Source organism: Streptopelia decaocto (genome assembly GCF_964273445.1).
Source record: "Streptopelia decaocto genome assembly, chromosome: 3".
Taxonomy (NCBI): domain Eukaryota; kingdom Metazoa; phylum Chordata; class Aves; order Columbiformes; family Columbidae; genus Streptopelia; species Streptopelia decaocto.
Window position 1 is genome coordinate 11,068,788 of NC_138656.1, and position 24,716 is coordinate 11,093,503.

The 24,716-nt window shown below is 37.6% G+C and overlaps 1 protein-coding gene across 6 annotated transcripts in view; it reads left to right on the plus strand.

The window, feature by feature from the left end:
* The window catches only part of MAP4K3 (mitogen-activated protein kinase kinase kinase kinase 3), an 84,207-nt gene that overhangs the window by 16,222 nt on the left and 43,269 nt on the right, over positions 1 to 24,716 (plus strand). For 3 of the 6 annotated variants that reach the window (XM_082049195.1, XM_082049196.1, XM_082049198.1), the window contains exons 4-15: positions 928 to 992; positions 3,477 to 3,532; positions 7,130 to 7,177; positions 9,021 to 9,063; positions 9,711 to 9,783; positions 12,091 to 12,222; positions 12,495 to 12,557; positions 12,641 to 12,722; positions 12,821 to 12,931; positions 17,875 to 17,950; positions 18,959 to 19,017; positions 21,666 to 21,728. In XM_082049195.1, coding sequence (XP_081905321.1) covers positions 928 to 992; positions 3,477 to 3,532; positions 7,130 to 7,177; positions 9,021 to 9,063; positions 9,711 to 9,783; positions 12,091 to 12,222; positions 12,495 to 12,557; positions 12,641 to 12,722; positions 12,821 to 12,931; positions 17,875 to 17,950; positions 18,959 to 19,017; positions 21,666 to 21,728 — 871 coding nt within the window. The remainder of the gene's footprint in view (positions 1 to 927; positions 993 to 3,476; positions 3,533 to 7,129; positions 7,178 to 9,020; positions 9,064 to 9,710; positions 9,784 to 12,090; positions 12,223 to 12,494; positions 12,558 to 12,640; positions 12,723 to 12,820; positions 12,932 to 17,874; positions 17,951 to 18,958; positions 19,018 to 21,665; positions 21,729 to 24,716) is intronic. The other 3 variants (XM_082049197.1, XM_082049199.1, XM_082049200.1) reach the window with 1 other exon arrangement.

Below are 24,716 nucleotides of genomic sequence, written 5' to 3' on the forward strand. Positions count from 1 at the left end.
GTTCTGTGTTCCAATCTACCATAAGGTGGTCGTATGTGATTTTTCTTTCCTGCGTGTTTTGATGGCCAGGAATGACCAGGGCAGTCCCAGATTTTCTGCTCTCCACAATGCCTTTCTGTGGCCTCACATGGTACATCTGTCTTACCAGTGAAGATTACTAAGTGAAAACAGAGTTTAGTGTCCGTAATGGAAGATACCTTTGAATCCTTCAGTCCATTGTCTATTCTGGGAAAGCACCTTTTATGAAGGTATAGTGAGTCAAACTGAATTGATTCCTGTAGTAGGAGACATCTAAAGAACTTCCCTCTGACCCCTGGCACAAAAAATATCCATAGGTATTTTTGAGGGAAAAGGCTTATTTGAGAAGGTGCTGACCCACAGCGTGGACTCCACTCTGCCTATCTTTCACTAAGGCACTAGAGCTTCACTGCATTTTTTGTGAAAGAAATTGAGTTGAGAGATATCCCTAGGGCTTTTGCTTTGAGGGTTTGTGTGTGTGTTAATTCCTCTGCTCTGAAAAAAAAGTGGAGAAGAAGTGAAAATGATGAAGAAATAAAAACCTACATCTGTTTTCTCTCTACTCTCAGTAAAAGTATTTTTCATTTTTTCTACTTCTCTCTATTTTCTCTACTTTCAGTAGAAGTATTTTTTTTCATTTTCATAGTAGATCTTGGACAAAAATCAGTGTGCACGTTTCATTAATGCTGTTTCTGTTCCTCCAATAAACCCTGGAATATTTTGGGTTTTTCATTAGTTACTATTTTGACAGTGAAGTATCACATAGAGAGTAAATAATATTCTTTATTTGACTTGTACTTTTCATAATACAGAGCTTGTTATATTGTGCTTTATAGCGTTTGAATCCTGACTTTTCTAGGTGCTCTTTTCGAATCTTACAGCTAATGAATGGTTTTGTTCACTTTTTAGACGAGACAAGCTATGGATTTGTATGGAGTTTTGTGGAGGTGGCTCTCTACAGGATATTTATCATGGTATGTCAAGACTGAAATTCCTTAAAATCTAAGTAAAGCTTATTTTCAAAAATGGAGATTATAGTGTTTTAGAATCAGAGGAGGAACCCTAAATTTAGTATCCATGATAACCCAGTTAAAGTAAATTTTAGCTTATGTGTTTACATAATTGGTTGGGATTTGGTTTGGGTTTTTTAAACAAAATTATCTATAGTGGGGTTTTTTTGGGCAGCAGAAGTTATTTCCTTCCTTCAGTAGCTCATACACCTATCACTACTTTTCCAAGGGTATAGCATTATCTGATGTTGCATTATAAAAAATGAAAAATGTATATCCTTATGTGCTGTCTTACTTCATTGCCATTTTTTTTCTGAGCTTTTAAACTTTGCTTTAGTGTAATCTATACCACTGCATACAGATACCAAGATAAATGCATTGATTAGTATGGGTGCCCTTGTCCTTTGTGTTCTTTTGTGTGTTTGTGTTCTTTTTTATGTTTGTATAGCAGCAGTGGTACAAGGGTCTTTTATTAAATGCTGAATTCATGACATGAAAAGCAAAGGTGGCCTATATATTTGCTTTAGGCTTAGGTGCAATGAGTGGTCAAAGAAATGAGGGATGTGTGTGAATCTTGCATAACGAGAGGATCAGTCAAGTGACTGCTAGTTTTCAAGAGACAAAATCAGTTTTGAGGGATTTCACTGCTCTGGAATTAAGACTTGCTTAGGAAAAGATAATGCCGTTGGTGAGTAACGGCTCTGTGGTTTTCAAGGGATGTTTTTCAGACAGGAAATCCATCCATATTCTAAATTCTTAAGATTTTATATGTTAAAATCTTCACATTCTTCTCTTATGTGTAAACAGTATGTATACCGTTTTACATTTACCTTGGGTGCAGTTAAAACATGTCACCAATTCACGAATTTGCACTCTGCTTATGGGGTGATTATTTGAGCATGGCCTTGATCCTTTACACCTTTGCTCATGTTGATAAAAACTTTGTGTCTAGTGGGCTTTGTTATGTGGAACACCTGTAGAGTAGGAAATGAGCTCATGCCACATAAATGCCTGAACAGATGTAGAGGAGAAGTTTCCTGTTGCAGCTGATTTTTGGCTTTTCTGCCAGTAGTTGGAGGGGATGGTTCTGTTGTGATCTTAATTACTTTCCAAAGGGTCTTACTCTAGTTGAACTGTAGGTCTCTGTAATCTTATGTAATTTAATTTAATCAAAATTAAAATTCTCAAAATAAACATACATGCCTAGAAATATGAACTGTGGGTGCTAATACATTTAGTTTTATGTGGGTTTGGAGCTTTTCTTTCAGTAAAGGGAAGATGGATTTAGACCTCTTTTGAAGACATATATTGCATGATACTAATTTATATTATGGTGTGAGTTTTGTAGAAGCTAAGCAGTTAGGTGCTTAAATCTTGTTTAATTTTTAACTCCCTACTCCTTCAGTTTCCTTTGGGAAACATCATCCAACTTTTCTGTTTGTTCTCTCTGCAAAACCTGAGAAGCTTGCAGGGAGGACTGCCTTTCCCCGTCTGAAAACCCTTTAATTTCATGGCCAAAGTCCAGTGACTGGGTTACAACTCGCAGGCCATTCCTTGCTTGCTCTTCAGTGTTTGATTTATGTATTTATTGAGAATTTAATTGCTTTCCTTTAAGAGATGTGGGTGAAGTGGGACCCTGGAGGGAGAGGAAGACAACTCCTTCCCTTGGGAATCTGCTCAGCCTGCTCAGAGGGAGAGCTTGAGAAGGCACATGGTGTGGCAGGCCCAGAAGCAACAGTGCTGGTAGCTCATGCAGGAAAGGGTTGAGAAGCTGCAGAGAGAGATGGAACGGCTGCAGAAAACAGGACAGTGGGAAGGATGGAAGGAGAGAGCAGGTTGCAAAATGAGGCTCAAAGGGGACAGAGCAGAGGTTGCTGCAGCTTTGAGTCACCGAGTTGGAAGTCCAGCCTTGCATAGGACACAATGCATTGGTGCAGGGAAAGAGTTGTGCTTAAGTCACTGTTTCTGTTTCTTTTTCCTGTTAATTACTTTGAGATTTATTTATGGAGGGAGTTACCCTGTTTCCCTGAAAATAAGCCCTAGCATGATTTTTCAGGATTTTTGAGGATGCTCAAAATAATAAGCCCTACTCCAAAAATAAGCCCTAATTACAGTTCATTTAAAAAGTCGATTTAAATAGTGTCCAGGCAGCTATACATGTAAAAAAGTAATAAGTTTTAGAGAAAAAAAATTACTATAAGACCCTGTCTTATTTTTAGGGAAAATAAGAAGTAGTAGTAGTTTCCATTCCAATGGCACTAGACATTTTTGAGTTTAAAAAATGTTTGGTGGTCTTTGGGGTGCTGGGGGAAAGTCTAAGCACATTTACTTTGAGACTTCTAGTGTAAGATCCTGTCAGTGTGAATGGGAGTAATTGAGATATGTGTTAGGAGCGTTAGGTATCTTACCTGATTTTGAGTATTTTACTTTTTTTTCCTTCCATTTCAGTGACTGGACCACTTTCAGAACACCAGATTGCCTATGTTAGCAGAGAAACACTACAGGTAGTGTGTTCTCAGGTTCTTGTGGTTGACTTTTAATGTAAAAGTATTAAAAGCTAAAAATGAAAGCTACAAATAAATGTGATGCCATGGAAGTACAGTGTTTGGATGGATTAGCATTTTTTCAGACTTTTGGGGAGGTCCTGTATTATAGCCTAGAACTGATTTGTGTAATTGCATAATTTAAAATAATCTTTAATCATTTTAAGAAAACTTTCATCATCTTTCCATTGTTAATTTTTTTAAGGGGGGAAGCAGCATATTTATTAATCTGTATTTGTGAAACAAATTAGTTATTTCAAGTTTGAAGGAAAATGTAAAGACTTTTGCATATCTGATAGTTGATCTGTGCCAATAAGAAAAAATTGTCTGTGAGCTTGAGATGTTCAAGTTAAGGTCACCAGCCTCTTGTGAGTATAATAGCCTCTATTTTTCTTGCCTAAATGAAAGGTTTAGTTCACCAGTAAAACTGCTTTTTTGGTAGATGTCTTGCTTCCATGTGAGAGAGCAGTTCTTGGCTTCTAGTGAATGCATATCTGTTGAATGCCATCAGTTGAGAGCTGCTTCCTCTCTCACTCTCTCAAGGTAGCTTAGTCCCTGAGCCAGCTCCCTGGTGTGCTACTTACCATCTCCCTCTGCTCTGCCAAAGATTGCTGACTTCTGACTTGCAGAACATGGCTTTTTTTTTTTCTTTACAGTGAAGTCTTGTGTGATATCTGGGAGTGTTTTGGTTTTTGAACCTTTAAACCCTTTTGTTCTTACAGAATCATAGAATGGTTTGGGTTGAAAGGAACCTTCAAAACTCATGTAGTCCAACCCCCCTGCAATGAGCAGGGGCATCTTCACCTAGATCTGGTTGCTCAGAGCCCCATCCAGCCTGGCCTTGAATGTTTCCAGGCATGGGGCATCTACCACCTTTCTGGGCAACCTGGGCCAGTGTTTCACCACCCTCATCGGAAAAAATGTCTTCTTTGTATCTAGTCTAAATCTGCCCTCAGTTTAAACCTTCAGTTTAAAACCGTTACCCCTTGTCCTATCACAACACGCCCTGCTAAAAGGTCTGTCCTCGTCTTTCTTATAGGCCCCTTTTAAGTACTGAAGGGCCACAATAAGGTCTCCCTGGAGCCTCCTCTTCTCAACAACCCCAACTGTCTCAGCCTGTTCTCACAGCAGAGCTGTTCCAGCCCTCTGATCATTTTGGTGGTCTCCTCTAGACCTTGTCTAACAAGTCCATGTCTTTCCTGTACGGAGGGCTCCAGAGCGGGACACAGGATTCCAGGTGGGGTCTCACCATAGAGGAGTAGAGGGGCAGGGTTCCCCAACTCTGCTGATCACGCTCCTTTTGATGCAGTCCAAGATACGATTGACCTTCTGGGCTGCAAGCGTACATTGCTGGCTCATGTCCAATCTTTCATCCACCAGTACCCCCAAGTCCTTCTCCGCAGGGCTGCTCTCAATCAATCCTTTTATCCCCCAGCCTGTATTGATACTGGGGGTTGCCCTGACCCAGGTGCAGGACCTTGCACTTGGCCTTGTTAAACCTCATGAGGTTTGTGTGGCCCCACTTCTCAAGCCTTTCCAGGTCCCTTTGGATGGCATCCCGTCCCTCAGACATGTCAGCTGCCCTACTCAGCTTAGTATCATGTGCAAAATGCTGAGGGTGCACTTGATCCCACTGTCATGGCATTGATGAAGATAATAAATAGTACTGGTCCCAGTATGGAGCCCCGAGGGACACCACTTGTCACCGGTTTCCATCCAGGCACTGGGCCATTGACCACTACCCTCTGGTATGGACATCCAGCTACTTCCTTATCCACTGAACAGTCCATCCATCAAATCTATAATCTTGGAGCATGGAGAAGTGTTTCAATAGTCTTGAATGGAATTTATGAAATCATTATTTATTGTGTTGGAAGATTTCTTGGTTAATATGTATTAATTCCTTGCAAGAAGGAAACTTGCTACTTCGTACGTGTTTTCCAAGTATTATTCATACTCATTTTTTGTGTATTTTTAAGTTGTCTGTAAATACATGCTTATAATACTCTGACCAAATATTACGTATAAAGTTTCTGATATCTTGCTGTAGCTTATAATGCAGCAGTTACTCTTTCTAGTAAAAATTCTGTGAATGTAGGCCATCTGTCCGTCCATAAAAGTAATTTGTCCAATGTTAATTTTGCCATGAACCTGGAATTTCACTTGGGTGCCTAAAGTTAGTGTTTGACCTCCATATTTAGAAGACCATTAAATGATGTGTTTTCAAAAAACATTCTCAGTTCTGATTGGAATCAGTGAGTCTGATCCTGAAAATATAGGTCCTTCAAATATGACCGTTAAAGTATCTGCCTCCAGGCATTCAGTTTCAGAAATAGTGACCTCAGGTTCTTCCAGGGCTGTGGTAAAAATTAGCGAGTTGTTGAGCTTTCTGTGCCAGTAGCATTCAGAGATTTAAGTGTGAGGAGCATACATGAGACTCCTCTAGCTAATGCCAGTTGTTGCAACAGTTGGGTAGATGCTTTGATTAATTACACTCTGTACCAAAAGCAAATCAAGTCCAGTTTTTGGGTCTGCATGCATGCCTGCAGTGAGGACTCTGAAAAGCCATTGGAACAACTGGGTATTATTAATTGTTTCCCCCAGAGAAACAGGTTAAGACGTCTGTGAGTAGGATTCTTTTTCTTTCTTAGTTTATTTAAAGGAGTTAAATTTTGTATCTGATTAGCACATCAGCTACATTGCATGCAGGTTTTCATGAGCTGACAAAGGTACCCCAAAACTGTATCTTCAGTGGTACTGTTGTCTATCTGTACAATGTTGTTCACTTGAAAATCTCTAGTACCAGGTCATGTAAGTAGTTGCTTCCTTGTTTTTCCAGTTGTTATATTTAGGACCATCCATGAAAAAACTGATAATTGAAGACAATACGAATTTATTTTTGTGATCAACTCCATACTGTCTTGCATGAGCTGGCAAAACAAAAGTTTCTGTCTTGACTTGGGTATCTCCCATGTTAATGTCTTTGTGGAGGTTCATGACTGCAGAGCAGGGAAGATGTTGACATGTCTTTTTACCCCTGGAAGAGAATTTTAGTCAAATGCTTTGGTACTTTCATTGAGACCCAGAAAAACAACCTAATGCTTCTGCAGAAAAACATGAGTCAAAGTTGAACTGCTGTGTTAAAGCCAAAGCGCTGCCTGCTAGCGTGCATCTAAACTTAATTGTGTAATGAGCTAGGAGATAACTGCACTAGGTATCCAGTCATCTGACTGCTGAATAAAAGACTGTTAGGCAATTTAAATGTAATTAACTTGGTCTAAAAAAGTGACAGTTACCATGTCCAGAGGAAAACCTGGTCGGGGGATGCTTTTCTTGGAATACATGTGGTGACTGATATTTTTTCCATCAGTCCTGTGTTTTAGGTATTATGATACCACATATATTGAATTTGCAAATGCAGTTTGGATACAGTGAAGTATAAGAATGTTCTTCAGTCGATGGGTCATGTAGATGATTGGATTGGTCTTGTAATTAAATAAGAAATGTATATAAAATGAAAAAATATTGAACTTAATTATTATCTAAATATTTTTGCAGGGACTATATTATCTTCACAGTAAAGGAAAAATGCACAGAGATATAAAGGTAAGTAAAAACTGAAGGCAATTTTTTGTTTTTATAACAGGCTACATCACCTCTGATGGGTCTTTACTGTTATGTATAAATTTTGGGGATATTTTTAAATATGTAAGCTGTTTATTAGAGTAAATTAAAATTTTGTGCAAAAGGAAAGAGAAAAATCTTTCCTTTAAATGCATGCATGAAAATAGTTTGTTCTTTTGATTGGAGGCAAACATAGTATTTATATAGACCAGTGCTGTAAGCTCCAGGCATCAGCTGGTGTCCAGAGCAACATGTGTTCAGATGACTGTAAGGATGTGTCTGTGCAAAATGAAAGGTTTGGTTTTTCGCACACCTTTTCAAGAAGCTTGTTGTGCCCTTCTCTTTGAACCAGTTAGTGGGCAGAGCTGTTGCTTTGGCTTCTTGCTTTCTTGGTAAACAGATTGCAGGGCAGTGACTGTTCTGCGTGGTTCTTGGAGACTGTTTCTGTGCCCTTCCTCACATGTTAAAATTAGAGAGGATATCGCAAATCAGGCTCTTCACATTGAGTTATTTAAACCATAATCTCAACAAATCTGTATCAAAGGTTGCTTGTTCAGTCTCTTACACTCTTTGTTATAGTTTCCTTCTAGTGCTTCCTGTTGACTTTTTGTCCCTGAAATTTTACTACCTACTTTTTGATTTTTTGAAACTCTTCCTTGTTCAGGCTGCAGCTTAAACTTGGCAGGCTTCCTCCTGGAAATTTGACAGTAAATTATCATATTCCTTTGTGTCTTGTAGGGGATTGGTTTTGTTTGGTGGTTTTGTTTTTCCTTTGTCAGACAAGGAATGCGATGTACATAGGAACTTCAACTTCAACACAACCTTAATGCAGCCTGATTCCAGGCTGTTTTTGTAGACTGCAGAATAATACTTGGGTTTTGAGCAATCATAAAAGTAATTTCTGAAAGAGAGATTACCTTGGACATGAAAATTAAACATTTTTCGTTATACTTTATAGAATGCAAAATGATGCTTGTGAGGACTGTGTGCATAGATACTTGGTTCTGAACAGAACTGTGCTGATAAGAAATGCTTACAGTGCTTATGGAGAGAAATATTTTTTTTTTAAAGTCATTCTCATGAGCATGGAAAAACAGTATGTTAATCTCTTGGCTGTGGACCTGTGTTTAGCCAACTCCAGCCTTCACTCTACACAACCTTTACCTGGTTTCAGTCTTCAGATCAAGTTTGTTCTCAGTCCTTTTATGCCATGATTTTATGGTACTGACTACCGCTTCGGGTTAGTTTTGATTGTTGAACTGAAGTCAGTGGTACATACAGCCACACAACAGGGAACTCTTCAAATCGAGCACTAACAGAATCTCATTTGCGTAAGGACGGAAATAGTTTTGCTAAACACTTGAATATCAAGGCAGGTCCTTGAGGGTATAATTATTGTGGTTCTCAAACAGGACAAAACCTCCATATGAAAAGAAAAGAAAATTACTTCCGCTTTGACCTTTTGGAGTTCCTGTTTCCATTCAGTCACTGTAACTAGAAAAAAGAACTAATCAGCATAGGCAAAACATCATATTCTGCTTTTTGAGAGGGTTTTGTATACAGTAGAAACTCAGTAGTACCAAAGGCTGAGAAATGCTAAACTAAAAATGAATGAGAAACCTTATATATCCGAGTTTCTTTATATAACAGAATAGCAAGTTTCTAATTTCACACACATTTCCTTGGTAAAGTTGCAGATTTCTTGATCACACAGTCCTTGGTTTGTCTAAGGCCCCTAGTTTGCCATAAGATCTGACTTTTGTTTTTTTTAATGTGGTATTGGAGGAATCTGCATGGATTAATTCAAGTATGCTTACTTTTTAAGGGAGCAAACATTCTTTTAACGGATAATGGACATGTGAAATTAGGTGAGTTAATGCAATTTAGTTTTATTAATAGTTTTTCATGTGCCCTTAAAAGCAGTCTTCTGTATTTTGTTTAGTGATACAATGGCTCATGTAAGGAATTAGTGAATGTCAGAATTGTTTTTCTCGTACTGGTAATATCTAACTGCACCATCCAATTAGTGTCTGAAGAGTAATTGGAGTAGTTTTGGAACACTAAGGTAAAAGACTTTCTGATGTGGTAAGGGGGAAGCGAAAGTCAAATCAAACTTTTTTGATACATTTTTAATAAAATTTCCCATCCAGGGTCCTTAAATGTGAAATGTACCTTTTAAAGTTATCTGAAAGAATCTCTTGGATAATACTAAATGATGTATTTAATCATCTTGGAACACTGCTAGGACTTGTGTGCTGCCCTGTTTTTTCTTGTGTTGATGGAGGCATGTTTGTGTGTAGCCTGTGTATTTGGCAGGCGACTGAGAGGAGCTGAACCTATGGTATCTGAGATACACCAAGTTCCCTTTATTTGCTTTTGTTATTTATTTTTTGTTAAATATTTCCAGTATATTTAAGAAACTCTTATAGTGGGGAGACCAAACTTGTGTTCATTAACAATTCATTCCATCAAATAAGTTATTAACTGCTGTTTTCGTTTGTTTGGTTTTTAATAGCTGATTTTGGAGTATCTGCACAGATAACGGCTACAATTGCCAAAAGGAAATCATTCATTGGCACCCCATATTGGTAACAATATTTTGTCATTAATATAATAATAACATACAATACTGTTGAAAAACTTTGATAAGAGCATGCCATGTCGCTTTCTGGGTAGACTAATCCCTGAAGGCTTTGTTACTGATTAGTGATTATGTCTGTGTTACTTATGCTAAATCCCAAATGAACTGAGTATCAGAGAAAATGCTCTAATGCTCTGTAAAACTGAAAGGCTTTCTGTGCTGCTACCACTGTTGACTAATGTATCTCAATTTAGTCAAACTTAGAAACTATCAACAATTTTACTTGTTATTAAATCTGATCTTAAATATTTTTTTCTTCCCTGATTATTCCATTTTGGTATTTCATGTTTATTTCCCTCCACCCTAGATAAGTCTTTTTTGGAACTCCTCAGTTGATAATGAGTTTCATTTGTTTGTCTCCACAGATTCTCTTGCTGCTTATGAAATGTTTCCTCTAAGCTATTTTCTTTTTTATTTGTTCCTTGTTTGCCTAAACTGATTGAATTGAAACAAACATTTCTATTATATCTGTACTATTTCTTTATTCTTCCCTTAGTAAACTAGTTTGCATAATTTATCTTTTCTGAAGTTAAGTCATTTTATTTTCTTCTCTTTGTACTGGCAGTGGTTGTTCCCTTTCACTTTGGGGTAAACACGTTCTTCACTATAAAATAGCACTTTTGTTGTATGTTTTCCCAGAAAAATATTCAAAATCCTCTTTAGTAGCAACAAGTTTAAAATGTGTATAATGGAAAAAACCCTCTACTTTCACGTATTCAGCCTTGAAATAGTCAGGCACAGCATTTGTAGCATTCTTCTGCAGTGTAAGTCATGGATTCACTTCCCTTTCAGAATAATGTAAACACCCATCAGTCATGATTGTGTAATTGGTTTGTGTCTCTTTCCTAAGATGTCTGGGTGACTTCAGTCCTGGCCTGTATCACTGTAACTTCCAATTTGTGCCAGGCTTCTCAAGTGACATGTCAGAACTTTAAACAATAGCTTTGAAAGCATTGCATAGGTTAAATGCTGATGAAAAGCATCAGTTTTTCTTTGTAAAGCTTCTCAGAGATTTGCGAGGAAAAGCAAAGAAGCAAAATTGTTGAGATGGTGGAGAAGAAAATTAGCTGGAGACAGGCGGTGTGAAGATTTTAGTGATTATTAGGGGTGTCTGGGCAGGTGGTGCTTGGATGGGAGAGAAATGAAGGGCAAAACTGCTGCGCACCATCTTTAGCTCTAGTAACCCTGCTATTTGCTCTTTTGCTCCTCCCCCGTGTCTTTGTAAAATTCATCTGTGTTCCCCTTCTACCTTGGTAACTCCCTCCTTTTTGATTTGAAGCAATTGGCTTTTTTAATTAATTCTTGAAGAAATTTATGTAAATATAATTTAACTATGCAAACATCGAAATAACTTTTACCACCAAACCTGATGGTGTTTTCAGATCTACAGATAAGGATGTCTGTATTTAAACTGTGCATCATTCGAGATGCCACCTGCTGCTTTACTGCAGCACTCATGTGGTGATATTCATCTATCTTGCCTATATTGAGTTAAATCTCCAGTTCTACTGCTACTTTCCAAGTCATTTGGACTGATAAAGTTCAAAGCTAAAACATACTAACTTGTTTGCCATCTGATATGACTATGTAGGACAATCAAAGTCATACCTTTGGCCATTCAAAACCTGTGACAGTTCATAGCAAATAATTTTCTTTAGGTATTCCTATTTATGTGTCAGTTATGTCTGTTAATTTTTGTCACCTGAGGATGTGAAACTACTTTGTTAACTTAAATGAGGTCTTCTGACACTAGTGAGGCAGACTGCAAACAAGGAGTGCAGAAGTGACAATGTACCTTCAGGTCTCCTGCTTTCAGGATACAAGAAAGCTGACATTTTGTTACCTTTTTTGTTGTTTGTTTTTTTTGTTAGAATTATTCTATTCAAAGTCAGTTGATCACTTTCAAGGGCAGTGTGTGAATTTTGATTTTACTGTAGTTCAGTAATTATACCTTTAGGCACTTTGCTGGTTAAGTTGGTAGATCATTGTGTGCCTGCAGAAAAGGTTGAGACAGATTGGCTTCATCTGCTGACTGCTAAATAGCTGTTTGGGACACTACCTGTTAGTTACTAGACGATGATTGAGGGAAACTTCTTGTATATGCTAACTTTTTATACACACGTATCCATGTGTATAAATGTATATGTTGTGATCTTATAGACAGCTTTAGGGAAATGAGTGGAAAACTGCTGTATACAGAAGAATGTTTGATTTGTGATGAGAATTTTATCTCAAAATGTCTTTTATCCTTTAGGATGGCACCAGAGGTTGCTGCAGTAGAAAGAAAAGGTGGCTATAACCAGCTCTGTGATCTGTGGGCAGTTGGAATAACTGCTATAGAGCTTGCTGAACTTCAGCCTCCAATGTTTGACCTGCATCCAATGAGGTTGGTAAGAGGTTAAAGCTCAGTGTGTAAATACAGTTTGTAAATAATCATTTGGAGCAGTGGCTATGTGTACCTTTGTGGTGTTTGGGGGTACTGCAAAGATATTGGGTTGTAAGTGTTCTGAATGTACACAATAGAAATTCCACCAACTCTTTTTGGTGCATAAATGTGTGATGACGGAATTCTTCCTGCCAACTAAATAATGTATTTAATAATTAATCTAATGCATGCATTGCAGTGTAAACCACAGAAATACTGTTGTTTTTTTGCAGAGCACTTTTTCTAATGACGAAAAGCAACTTCCAACCTCCTAAATTAAAGGACAAAATGAAATGGTAAGTACTCTTCTGTTTCAGTAGGCAATGCTCACGTATTTCACTGGGCAATTGATTCTGATGTTTACCACTTCATTTTGCAGGTCAAATAGTTTCCATCATTTTGTGAAAATGGCACTTACAAAAAATCCTAAAAAAAGACCTACAGCTGAAAAATTACTACAGGTATAAATTTATGTATGGGATTTTTTAAAGTTATAAAATTAAAATATACTTAATATGTGTGGTTGTAATTTTAATGTGTTTTTCCTTCTGTCTTTCAGCATCCTTTTGTTACCCAGCCATTAAATCGAAGTCTTGCTATTGAACTTTTGGATAAAATGAATAATCCTGATCATTCCACTTACCATGATTTTGATGATGATGATCCTGAGGTAGGAATATGTTTTGATCGTAGAATCAGATTTAAGTTTTCATTTGCTGACAAGACTAAATTGTTATGATTTATTGATCCATGGAATGTTTTGTTATCTGGGAATAGTCTCAAGGGTTACTTTTACTTCTGGTTGTGCTGCTCTGTCGCATGTACAATCACTGACCAAAATTCATTGTATTTGGGGGAGAGAAGCTCAAAGAAAAGAGGTGTAAACACATTAATTTTTTTTTGTCATCCTTCAATAATTTTGCAACAGTAAGCGTGGACTACTCTCCAGTCCTGAGTTTTGTCATGCATTTTGCTTTCTGTTTCTTTGTGGAATTATGTTTCCATTCATCTGCAAAGAAAGGATTCATAAAAATGTTTTTATACCTCTGTAGAACTTGTTCTTTTGTTCCTAATTTACTTGCTTATGAGGAGAATGACCCTGTAGTTGTTTTGTCAAATGGTTTGCTGTGTGTTTCTTGCAGATTATGTTTTCTATCTTAGAATTCTCTGAAACTTTATTTCACTTACAGTTTTGTCAAAGGCAAAGTTTCTAATATTCTGCTTTATCAACTGGGAAAAAAATAGCATGCTTATGTAAGATGATAAACAGCACAGGACTGAAGTATTTCACAAATAAGAGCAAACAGATGTTCTGTTACTGCATCCTGTCTCCACACTTAATGTATGCTAGTGAAGATTTACCAAATGTTTACAGTTCCCTAACTGATGATCTCTTCTGGGGGGAAAAAATTAATCCTTTCAACACAAATGCCATTGATTAATTGATTGCATACTTACGTGGTGTTTGTTTGTGGCTTGTTTTGTTTGTGGCTTGTTTTGTTTGTGGCTTGTTTTGTTTGTGGCTTGTTTTGTTTGTGGCTTGTTTTGTTTGTGGCTTGTTTTGTTTGTGGCTTGTTTTGTTTGTGGCTTGTTTTGTTTGTGGCTTGTTTTGTTTGTGGCTTGTTTTGTTTGTGGCTTGTTTTGTTTGTGGCTTGTTTTGTTTGTGGCTTGTTTTGTTTGTTTGTTTTAATGGATAAACTACTCTAAAAGTAGTGCCTTCAAAGGAAAATGAGCTTAAAAGAAGCAACTGCTTTAAGATGCTAATTTTCAGATTTTGCAAGTTAAATGATTTTTTACCTTCTGGAACAGCAAAGATGGATTGACATGCACCTAGTCTGTCTTCCATAGAAGTTGAAATAAAGAAATGTGGAATGAAGCCAAAGTGAAACAGATCCTTTTTTTGTTTTTGTGGGTTTTTTTTGTTTGTTTGTTTGTTTGTGTGTTTTTTGTTTTGTTTTTGTTGTTGTTGTGCTTTTGTTTTTGTTGGGTTTTTTTTTGTACTGTGGAGTGCAGTGTTTACGTATTTCCTAAATGAGAGGGAAAGAGAAGAAGGCATAAGGATTGAATAGTCAATACTTTTTAAAGCAATTGCAAATAGTGGAGCACACTTAGTAAATTTTTCAGTTTGAAAAAAAAAAAAATCCTTTCAGTAAGAATTTTGACCTTCATTTAGGGCCACTTACGTGGTAAATCTCTCTTCTCTTCCTCTACGGAGTCACTTCAGTATGTGTTTTTTTGACAGTTACTTGTAGCTTTCAAAATAGTGTTCATTCTCTTCTGTCCCTTCTGATTTAGCATTAAGAAGGCTCTTCTGTTGTCTAGTGTATTACTTAACAGTTATCCCATAATCAAGTGTGCTATCAGGGGAAAAAGCTGTGCCTTGTCTATGGAGAAAATGAAAACAACCTCACAGCGGTGATGAGAGAAAATGCATATTTTCATCATTTATAAAGGAGCTGACTGGCTGACAGTACGGAGGACAATCAAGCTGCTTGCATGTCTTTTGACAGGCATTCTTTCAGATGCTGGTTCATTTGTTGTTTATCTTATATATGCTGCTCCATTCATGTGCTTCTTTGCTAGACATAATGATAATTCTTTATTATTGTTTGTTGCATGGGCTTTAACTCTCTCCACTGAGCTTCAAACACAGTTAGCTGTGGTGCTGGATCATTTTCATTGGATAGGCAACTTAGATGTATCTTCTCATTTCTCCCCTAACTGTGTTGACAGCTAACTTTCCATTGAGACATTTAATCCACCTGCAAAATGAGATTGACAGTGACACTTGGGAAAACATTTTATTTTGTAATAAGCAAACCTGTAACCCACCTCTGTGAATAAAACAGGTGATAATGAATTATCTGATGCATCTTAAGCAAGGTCTGTGTTTCAGGGGAAGAATCCTGCCACAGGCAAAGCAGTTGTTGGCATTGTGATCTTTCTTACAATTAGTTGAAGGGAATAGTAAGTGTACACATTCCTTTTATACACGGTTGAATTTGCTCCAAAACCTGCCTGCTCACAGAGGTAGGTGGAGATGTTAATCTGAACCTGGGGATTGACCATACCTGTACTTGTGGCAATCACTTGAATGCATCCATCAAAAATTGAAAGAAGCAATATAACATGGTACAAACAACACTGGTGAGAATTTTGGACTTCAGACCTGCTCCATAGTTCCTTTAGAATTTTGGTTCTTGGGGTGGTGGTGGTGTTTGTGTTTTGGGGTTTTTGGTGTGGTTTGTGGCTTGTATGTTTGTTTTGGTTTGGTTTGGGTTTTTTTTGGAGGCTAGAGAGCTTGTCTGGCTATTTGTAGTCTTTGAAGTCAAGTCTGCCCACTGCAAAGTCTGCCCACTGTGATGACAGCTCTTCACCTGGCCAATGTGGCTTTTATGGGGATGCTATCTGTTACTGCTTGGGTAGTCTGCAGAGTTGTATGGATGAGGTAGAGATTAAGATGTGAATTTGCCACCTCTTTGAGGTGTGCTGTACTACATCTTCAAATCATTCTAAACTTGGACAAAGCCGAAATGTTAAATGTGTAAAAACATGGCTAAAACCACACAGTCAGTCTTTTTGGATATAATCAAAAAGGTCTTCCGTAGACACAGTTGTTATTTGTTTGGTAACAATATTGTAGCTGACATTTTAAGTATTTTTCTCTACCCTGATTCCTGGAGGACCTCATTTGGTTTGCCAATCAGTCAAAGATGGGATTTCCATTAGGGAATCTGCTTTTCCTCCCTTAAGAATAAACCTTTGGAGATGTTGGCAACTACCTGTTCACCACATTTCTGTGACAGTGATATTAGCTAAAAAGTTTGCAAAGAGGGAAGTGCATATGGTTTATCCTTAGCACACTCTAAGTTTTGAGTGAGAACGTAGCTCTTGAGGTCTGTACTGTGATTAAAATTGTGCCCAAATAGCATTTGTGTGGGGAAGTTAACCTGCATTCCTTTGTCCTCTTGCACGGCTCAGATGTCAGCTGTTTTTATTGGTTCGTTGGTCATGGAGAAAGAGGTGTGAGGGCAGGCTCTGACCTGTTGTGTAGTACAAACATCTGTCAGGATGCAAGGAAGTAGCACAATATCACTGCAAAGGCAAAAATACCTCCCAGCCCTACTACAGGCCGGTTCCTGGTGCTGGCATTACTTTTAGGGCTCAGATTGTTTGAAATACTGAATTAGAAAACCAGAATAAACCTTGAAATGTGTTCTGAGCTATAGCAAACTGTTTTTAAAGCTCAGAAGAATGCACAATAGACAGGTCGGAACTGAGGAACGGGAAGTTTGGCCTGCATTACAAGAAACAAAACACTGTCTGTGAGATACGTGGGAGGAAATATATACCCACAATTTGTCTCTCCAATTTCAAAAAAGACCAAAGTCAACTTAAATGGTAGATGAAACATTATGTACGTGTGTGTTGGATCCCAATATAAAGCAAGGAAATAGTGTGTGATGAAAAGGGGAGAAGGGAATAATGCTTTTAGATAATATTTCAGGGACAAACGGAGTTGCTGAACTATTTGTAACTCATGGTAGTACAGAGGTTGAAGTTAAGTCTGTAATCACTTCATAGTCAAAAGTTGCCAAGTGAGGATTGTAATTACATATATAAAAGCAAAGCTAACATACCAGCACATCAAATCTCTGATATTATTGTGTCAGATTCCTTTAATTAAAAATTGTTTTGCTGCCCCATATTCAACACAGAAACTTCACAAACATACACGTTTCAAGATTACTTGGGCTAACATGATGGCGAATGAACTTTTTTTCTGACGAGTAAGATTTCATTACATACTGAGAGCACACTGTTTGGATTTATGTTGCTAATTTTGGTGCCTAATTGTATACAGCAGTCAACTGGTCTTGTACTCTTGTTAAGAAACCTTCAGTTATAGTTTCTAAGAACCTGCAGTAGTGGATGTAGAAAGAAGAGAGTACATCTGGCAGGGGCACTGGAAAGAAAGCTGTGCCTTAAAGTTTGTGACACTTCGTTCTGTAGAGAAGTAAATGGAAATCTGGGGGAAAGATAGAAGTGGAACATAACTATGGAGGTTTATTTGTAGAAATGATGGCATTGCTCTTGCCACAGAGCACAAGAGTACCAGGAATACTCTCTTCTACTTAGCTTTGAAAACCTTAGGCTAACTTCTCATCTGCTCAAAGGAACTAAATGATGACTTCTTAGGAATCAGTTTAAGTTAGAAGCTGAGATAATGGTTGCAGTATCTAAACATAGGAAATGCTGCCCATAAGTCAGATTTAGTCTTACTGCTTATTCTGGAAACTACCAATACCCTTAAGCTAAAAAGTGGAAAAAGGAAATGTTATCTGAGCAAAAACAAGTGCTGGCCAACCTTGTCTTTATTTCCTAAAACCCAGTGTTTTAAAAATCCTTATCCTGCAGTTGAAGACACTTTACAGATAAAATGTCTCCAAATAATTCTAACTTTAGTGTGCAAAACCATGCATGCAATCTTTATCTTCTGCTTGATTTCTTTCTTTCTTTTTGATATTATGCTAAAAAAACCTGCTAAAAACAAGGTACACAATACTGGATTTCAATATTTTGTTGTTGAAGTATTTTGTTTTTCTCTTCTAGCCTCTTGAAGTGCCTCATAGAATTCATTCAACAAGTAGAAATGTGAGAGAAGAAAAGACACGCTCTGAAATAAACTGTAAGCATGTGTATTATTACAACATTAAATTATTAAAATAATTATTGTTATTCACATATTTCAACTGGTATTCTGGGTGTCTGACATATAGAAACATTTTTAGTGATCTATAGAAAAATTAAAACTTGTGCTGTTTTACTTCTAGATATAAATTCTAGATGACTGTGCAAAAGAAATACTAGTGTAACATATTTGAATATGCCTTTTGGCAGCACTTCAACAAATCTCACCATTGCTGCTGCTTAATTGAACAGGGTGCAACCTGAGCTCTTCTGCAGGCTGATTGGTGTAGCTTCATATGCCAGAGCAGCAAGGATATTTGGAGTGATGCCAGGTTCTGCAGGGTAGCAGAATGGCAGAGGAAGATTTTTCTTTCTTAATTTAGTATCTTGTTGTAGTTCTTGCTTTTGAATTGAAACAGTCATGCAGAAATCAGGAAGGGAGGAGTTTTATCACTGGCCACTAAAAGTAGACTCCGTCCCCCAAATCGTAATCACTCTTGCTTTAATAAAGTTAGAGCAATACCTGGAGCTTTAGTTGTCTTAAGCTAAAATTGAGAGGAGTTAGAGTATGTGCCAAAGAACCGTCCTAGAAGACATGATTAGGTCTCTCCATACTTCCTTCAAGGCTCCTTAGTGCTAATGAATCTCCCAGAAGAACAGATCCAAGAGTGAATTCACAGAATGGATGAGGTTTTTTCTATAAATTACAGCTGTATTGCTCCTCTAAAGAGGGCACTTCACTGCCCTATTTGCTGAATGGTTTTCTTCATCCTTCTGATGAGTAGGAGGGGCAAATGGTGATTGTACTACCTTTGTGTTAGAGTACTTTCTGTGCCAGTTGGTTTCTGGCAGGCACAAGTTCCGTATGTGCCTGTCAGAAGTCTCCATCAGTGGGGATATGACACACTCATTAAACTGGATTTTTTTTTTTTTGCTAGCCTTTAGAGATAGATTTTGTCTAATTACAGTTAAACTTAAATTCTTGTTTTCCCTTTCTTTTCTTCAGTTGGTCAAGTAAAATTTGATCCACCTTTGAGGAAAGAGACAGAGCCACATCATGAATTTGTGAGTAACATGCAGCGTGGGCTATGCTCTGCACGGTATTGCCTGTTAATATCTCTGGAGGAGGAGAAATCCAAAATGTGTAGCATACTTCCTTAGCCCTACGAAACTTGGTAGCAATTTTTCTAACAAATTGTAAGGTATTGGTCCTAAATTTTTTGCTAGCATTACGCTATGCAGCAAGACCCTGTGTTTGTGGGCTCTGCCAGGTGTGCTCTATGTGCTAAGCAACAGCCCTTTGTCTTGTGGGTTTTGTCTGTCCTTTATACCTCATTGCCTAGTATATCATTCCCTTAATTATTTTCTTAATTGTAGGATTACTGTGCATACTGAAATGTTTCTCTCCCCTGTTGCTTGTATTGACAAGAATTGATAATGGAAATAATAAAATTTGGAGCCTGGAAAAGAAGTATGATGCATGTTAAGAAACTGTTTTTTTGTGGGGTTGTTACTTTCCCATGCAGTCCTTCTGTGGCCCTGTATCACGTCTGAGCCATACTGGGTCTGGCAGTTCACATATTCTGTAAAGGTGTATTATCCATGTTTTCTTCTTATGGACCCATCAGTACAAGGGATATGAGAACTCAAGCAGAGAGGAAAAAGGCATCTGTGCTGTCTCACACACATGATTGTAGTAGCTTCCTCTCTTCTGTGCAGACTGTTGCTTTCCACATTAGTGCACTTGGGCAGTTTGTTCACATTCCTGAATAAAAAAGACACTCCTTTGTTTCCTTACTGCAGCCTTATGTGTTCTCTTTGTTTTTCTAAGGCAGGTGTTAAGGTGAAAAAGTTGGCTTAGTACATAGATGGGAGGGACATTGGCCTTGCTCTGAGTTGCTTTTGGGCAAGGTGTGTACCTAGGAATGTACTTCCTCTTCTGTAGTGTATAAGCCAGATGTGAGTGGAAATTCTGACCTGTATTTGTACTAAAATCTCCTTCCCCGTGCCTTGTCCTTTGGTAGTGGGTCAGCTGGTTCTGGGTGGATGAGGTTGTAATATAACCCTCCTCTTCCTCAGCAACTGGCTGGACAGGTAGTCTGCAGTTTCTGGTGCTTGTTTGAAATGGGGGAGAGTAGCTTATGAAATCACACGTAGGACTTAAACAATTATTTCAGACATGTTATTTAGGCCTTGACTTAACTGCATAACAACATAATTTAGGAGCCCTGGTTGTAGAATTGTTTATTAAATATGGTAATGAAGTCAGTGTTTCTGCCATAAACTCATCAGTTAACTTAAAATTATTTTTTAACTGATTCCAAGTTATCCTGACTTTGCTTCTCTGTTGCGTTGTCTGGATTATAAAGAAAATAAAATTGATAGCATCATATAGTTCAAGTTATAATGCTTTTGCTCCTTTAGAATTGTTCTGATTTATACACACACAGAATCATAATTGCAAAAATGGAGAAGCTGAAGTTTTAAAAATACTTTTCCAGTTTTTCTTGTTTTATCAATCATGGCTATACATACCAGTTAGTGGACAAATTAATGGGCCAGAGAGGTGTTTTCATTGCAGTTCAGGAACCTGAGTTGCTAAACTGGGGAGGGAAATTTGTGCAGGAATTAGATCACAACTTTTGAGAGCACTTCTTTGGCAGGTGTTGTCAGAAGGAAGGAATCAAGCCTTTTCCTGTGTTGCATTTAGCAATCAGGACCTTTGCACTTTGGAATCTCAGAAGCTCTTGCTGCACCAAGAAGGGACTTGAATGATCCAGATTGATTCTGCTGATAAGGAAATCTCTTAGTATTGCCTATTCCTGTCAGAGTTTGCATATTTGAAACCTATCCAAAGAACTTGCCTCACCTTCCTGTCTATAAGGAAGGTTGTTTGGATCTTCATGAAGAAGGAAATGTTCCACTGCTTGTATCAGAATGAAGCATGCAGACCTGAAATGTCCTTCCCAGATAAAACAGAACCATGGTTTTGAAAATGATGATGTTGGGTCTAGAGACCAAAGAAAAACTGTATTTTGTCATTAGACATAGAACCAATGGACAGTTTAAATTGGCATGTCAAATGCAAATGAGGTCTAATCAAAGAATGGATGCTGTAGCAAAGAGCTTTAGCAGGCTGAGCGGGAAGGTTTTAACAATCTACACACTTTGGGAGAGAAGAGTGTGTCTTTTAAATGGAAGCGGGAGCAAGCAATGCCTGTCTCTTCCTCCAGTGATGACAGTGTGGATCCCTTTTCATTAAAACAGTTCTGCTTACCCTTTTGCTTCTGTGTCACTAAAGTGTGCTCAAACTTTATTTACTGATGGGTATGAGTGCACAAGCCAAAGACTGGACAATTGCAGCATGCTGAGTTATTGGTGGTGCACGAAGATGTTGCACTGGTGCACACTTAGCTCTTACTGAGGTAGTTTGTTGCTCATTACCTGGTAGCAAGCTCATTAGTACATGAGTGGGAGCTCATTGCTCAGGTGGTGCACAATAACTCATTGTGTTGATGTGATTCAGTAGTGTTTGGTAATGTGACCATACCTGTAGCTGTGTTTTACCCCCATCCACAGAACTGTCTTAAGATGGTTTGAGTTTCAACTAACAACGTGGGTTTTTTTAAGCAAGAAAATTTCCCCTTATGTATACCTGGCTTTCAGTCTCAATGTAAATAACTTGAGTTTCTTGATCTCTACCTAATGAACAGCCTGACAGTAGCGATTTTTTGGACAATTCAGAAGAAATATACTACACTGCAAGATCTAACCTGGTATTTTTCATCTTATGCTTTTCTTTGTCAGTGTTAGTTTTGTCTTTGTTATCCCAGTGTTAGTTTTGTCTTTGTTATCCCAGTGTTAGTTTTGTCTTTGTTATCCCAGTGTTAGTTTTGTCTTTGTTATCCCAGTGTTAGTTTTGTCTTTGTTTTCCTTTCTCAAAACTTGTGTTCTGTCCTGTTGTTGTACTGGTGTTTTCACCTGTGTAAAAGCTATTCAATGTTAGTATTAGTCTATATGTGTATTTCTGTAATGTAGGAGGGAATTCATAGTATGTGCAGTATTGCAAGTATTTAACCTGTATTCATGTTTACTTGAATCGCTTTTATAGAAGGGGCTCAATGTTATGTATTCTTTCTAATTTCTTTATTTAACTGCCTCACAATGCATAACTTTTAATTTCTTGGTGGGTGATTAAAAATAGAAGAGACATTATCTTCATTTTTTGTCTGGTAGTTCCTTTAAATAGTGCTATGAAAGACTATAAAATTATATAAATAGAAGTATTTGAATTCTCCAGATGGTAATTATGTTACAGAATGAGTATACATTCAATATGATAATACAAAGTGGAGTCAAAAGTGTTTTCAATGGCATTTGGCATCATTTATAGTCTGATACATTTTCCAAATTTTCTCTTACTGCACTGCTAAAAAATTTGGTTGTTAGCATTACAGTGTAGAAATTACTCTAGGAAGTGAGTTTTCTAATTTCTCTGCTCTTTAGGTACTATGTAGTTAGAAAAGTAATGCTTTTAAATCTTGGACATTTTCACATACTGTTAAAAAAAATGAAGAAACATTCTGTACTAGGTGAAGAGCATTATTCTGCTAACTTTATTTGATTTGTGAGATGTTTAATATAAGTGCTCTGAGGAGAAAATGGAAAAGTACGGTGTTTGGGAATGTCTGGTTTTGAAGTTTTTGTGATGCTTTTTGTTTTGGATTTGTTTGTTCTGACATCAGTTGGCTTAGTGTGACTTGAATCTGCTGATACCATAGTTACTGAGAGCTTAGACTGTCTTCCCCATTCTGGGAAGGAACTTCCTGTATTACTTGATTATAAAAATGTTTCACAGATTATTTTGAGATCTGTAGCTTAGATTTCTTTGTATGTGATGGGAACACCTCCATCCTGTGCAATTGCTGTGTGGTTTGGTTTTCTTTCGGTTTGATTTGCTTTTGGTTTCACCTTTTCAGTTTAACACTTACTAAAACCCATCTTTTTCAGGTTACTTTCAATATTGTTGCATACCTTGGTAGCCTGGTGTCTGTGGGTCTAAAAAATGAATGAGAAGATGTCTGAGAGCTGGACTGTCCTTTCCCATCCTTCTTTTGTCCCATGCTGTTTAGTACAGTCTTCAAAAATTAGTACTATGATAAAACTTACAAGGTACTACTGTTGAAGGGGTTTTAAAGTCAATTGACATCACTTTCTGTGTTTCAGTGTTTTCTTCACAACATCCTGTGGTCGTTGTGAATCAAAGAGGGGAATTCTAATTTTGTTGTAGTGCTTCACCCATTTGTGAGGTTTTTCCTTCTGGAAACTGGAAGAAATATTTACTAGTTGGCTCATTCATTATGGACCAGGAGATACTAATCAGACTTTGTTTCTCTCATTCCCCCAGTCCCTGCTCCTGCTTTGGCAGTATTGGCTTCAGATACATTCAGTGAGAAGCAATATGTGGATTTTTAAAATGTCATTGAGGAAAAGAGTGCTTTTTCACAAGCATAATAACCTACTACTGTTGGGCTCTTTCCCTTGCTGTTCTGCTGGTTTTATAAAATACCTTAGGAGCAACAACTCTTTTGCAAAGTTATGTGTCTCTAAGGTCCTAGAAAAATTTTTGGAAATTGAGGCATATTTTGAGCAGCCAAGTCATAAAAGGTATACAGCTGAGGTGTGAAGCAAATATAGGGAGTGAGAGAATTTTTACATGTCACCTAGAATTTTGCACAGCTAGGTTGGATTGTATGGCCACTTACGCAGTCACCATGCACATTACACCCTTAAAAATCACTTCTCTCCGTTTCCCCTTCCCACCACATCTGTGCTTCTGAAAACAGCTACCTGGATCTGCCAGAAGAATGGAAAAATTCACTATAGGTCTTGTTTGCAGGGAAAAATGCTGTGTCCAAACCCCAATATCCCTTCATGGAAATGGCAACCAGACAAGGACCAGATAGTACTACCCCTTGATCTTTTACAAATTCATTCCTATCTAAATAAATAACACAATATTTTGCTCTAGGTACAATGCTCTTCTCTTTTTCAGGATAGATCTTTTTTACTTTTTCTGCAACTAGACAACAGATTCCTCAGGAACTTCCTTGGGTGCTTTTCATCGTTTGAGATTTTCTTGCACATGCTCTTTCTTGTTATTTTGAGTTTCTCATGTTCTTCATCTGGTTATTGTGCTGTGTTTTGGCAGCTGTTTTCTGACAGTCTCCTTTGCCTCAGGAGCAGCAGAGGTATGCTGAAGACTTAAAAAAAAAAAAAAAAAAAGAAAAGTCATTTGTGCACCTTAGACTTTACATAGAGTAGACCTCAAACAAATGCTTCTCCCATATTTTTCACTGTCTCTGCACTTTAAAAGCAGTTGTTTGGATACAGACTCAAGTGGGCGAGCTGAGCATTGCATCTGCACTCAGCTCAATAAATGATTTAAATCAAAGTAATAATCTCTAAAAATATATACAGCTTCGTTCTAGAACAATTTTTAAGTTTTATACTATTGATCTGGGAGAAGCACCTGAAAACCCAGTGGCGAACTAAATGTATGACTGTTCATCTTTTATTGTGGCAGCCATCATGGTGACAGTCTCAGGAATCTACATGAGTTGGCATAGCAGGAACAAATTTTTGTCAGTTGAAATGTTTTTGCTATAATTAGGCATATGTGCAGAAATAGTCTCAAGTATATAAGATCCTGAGGAAAAAATGTGCAACTTCTTTCAGATTATTTTTTGAAGCAAATCAGTCCC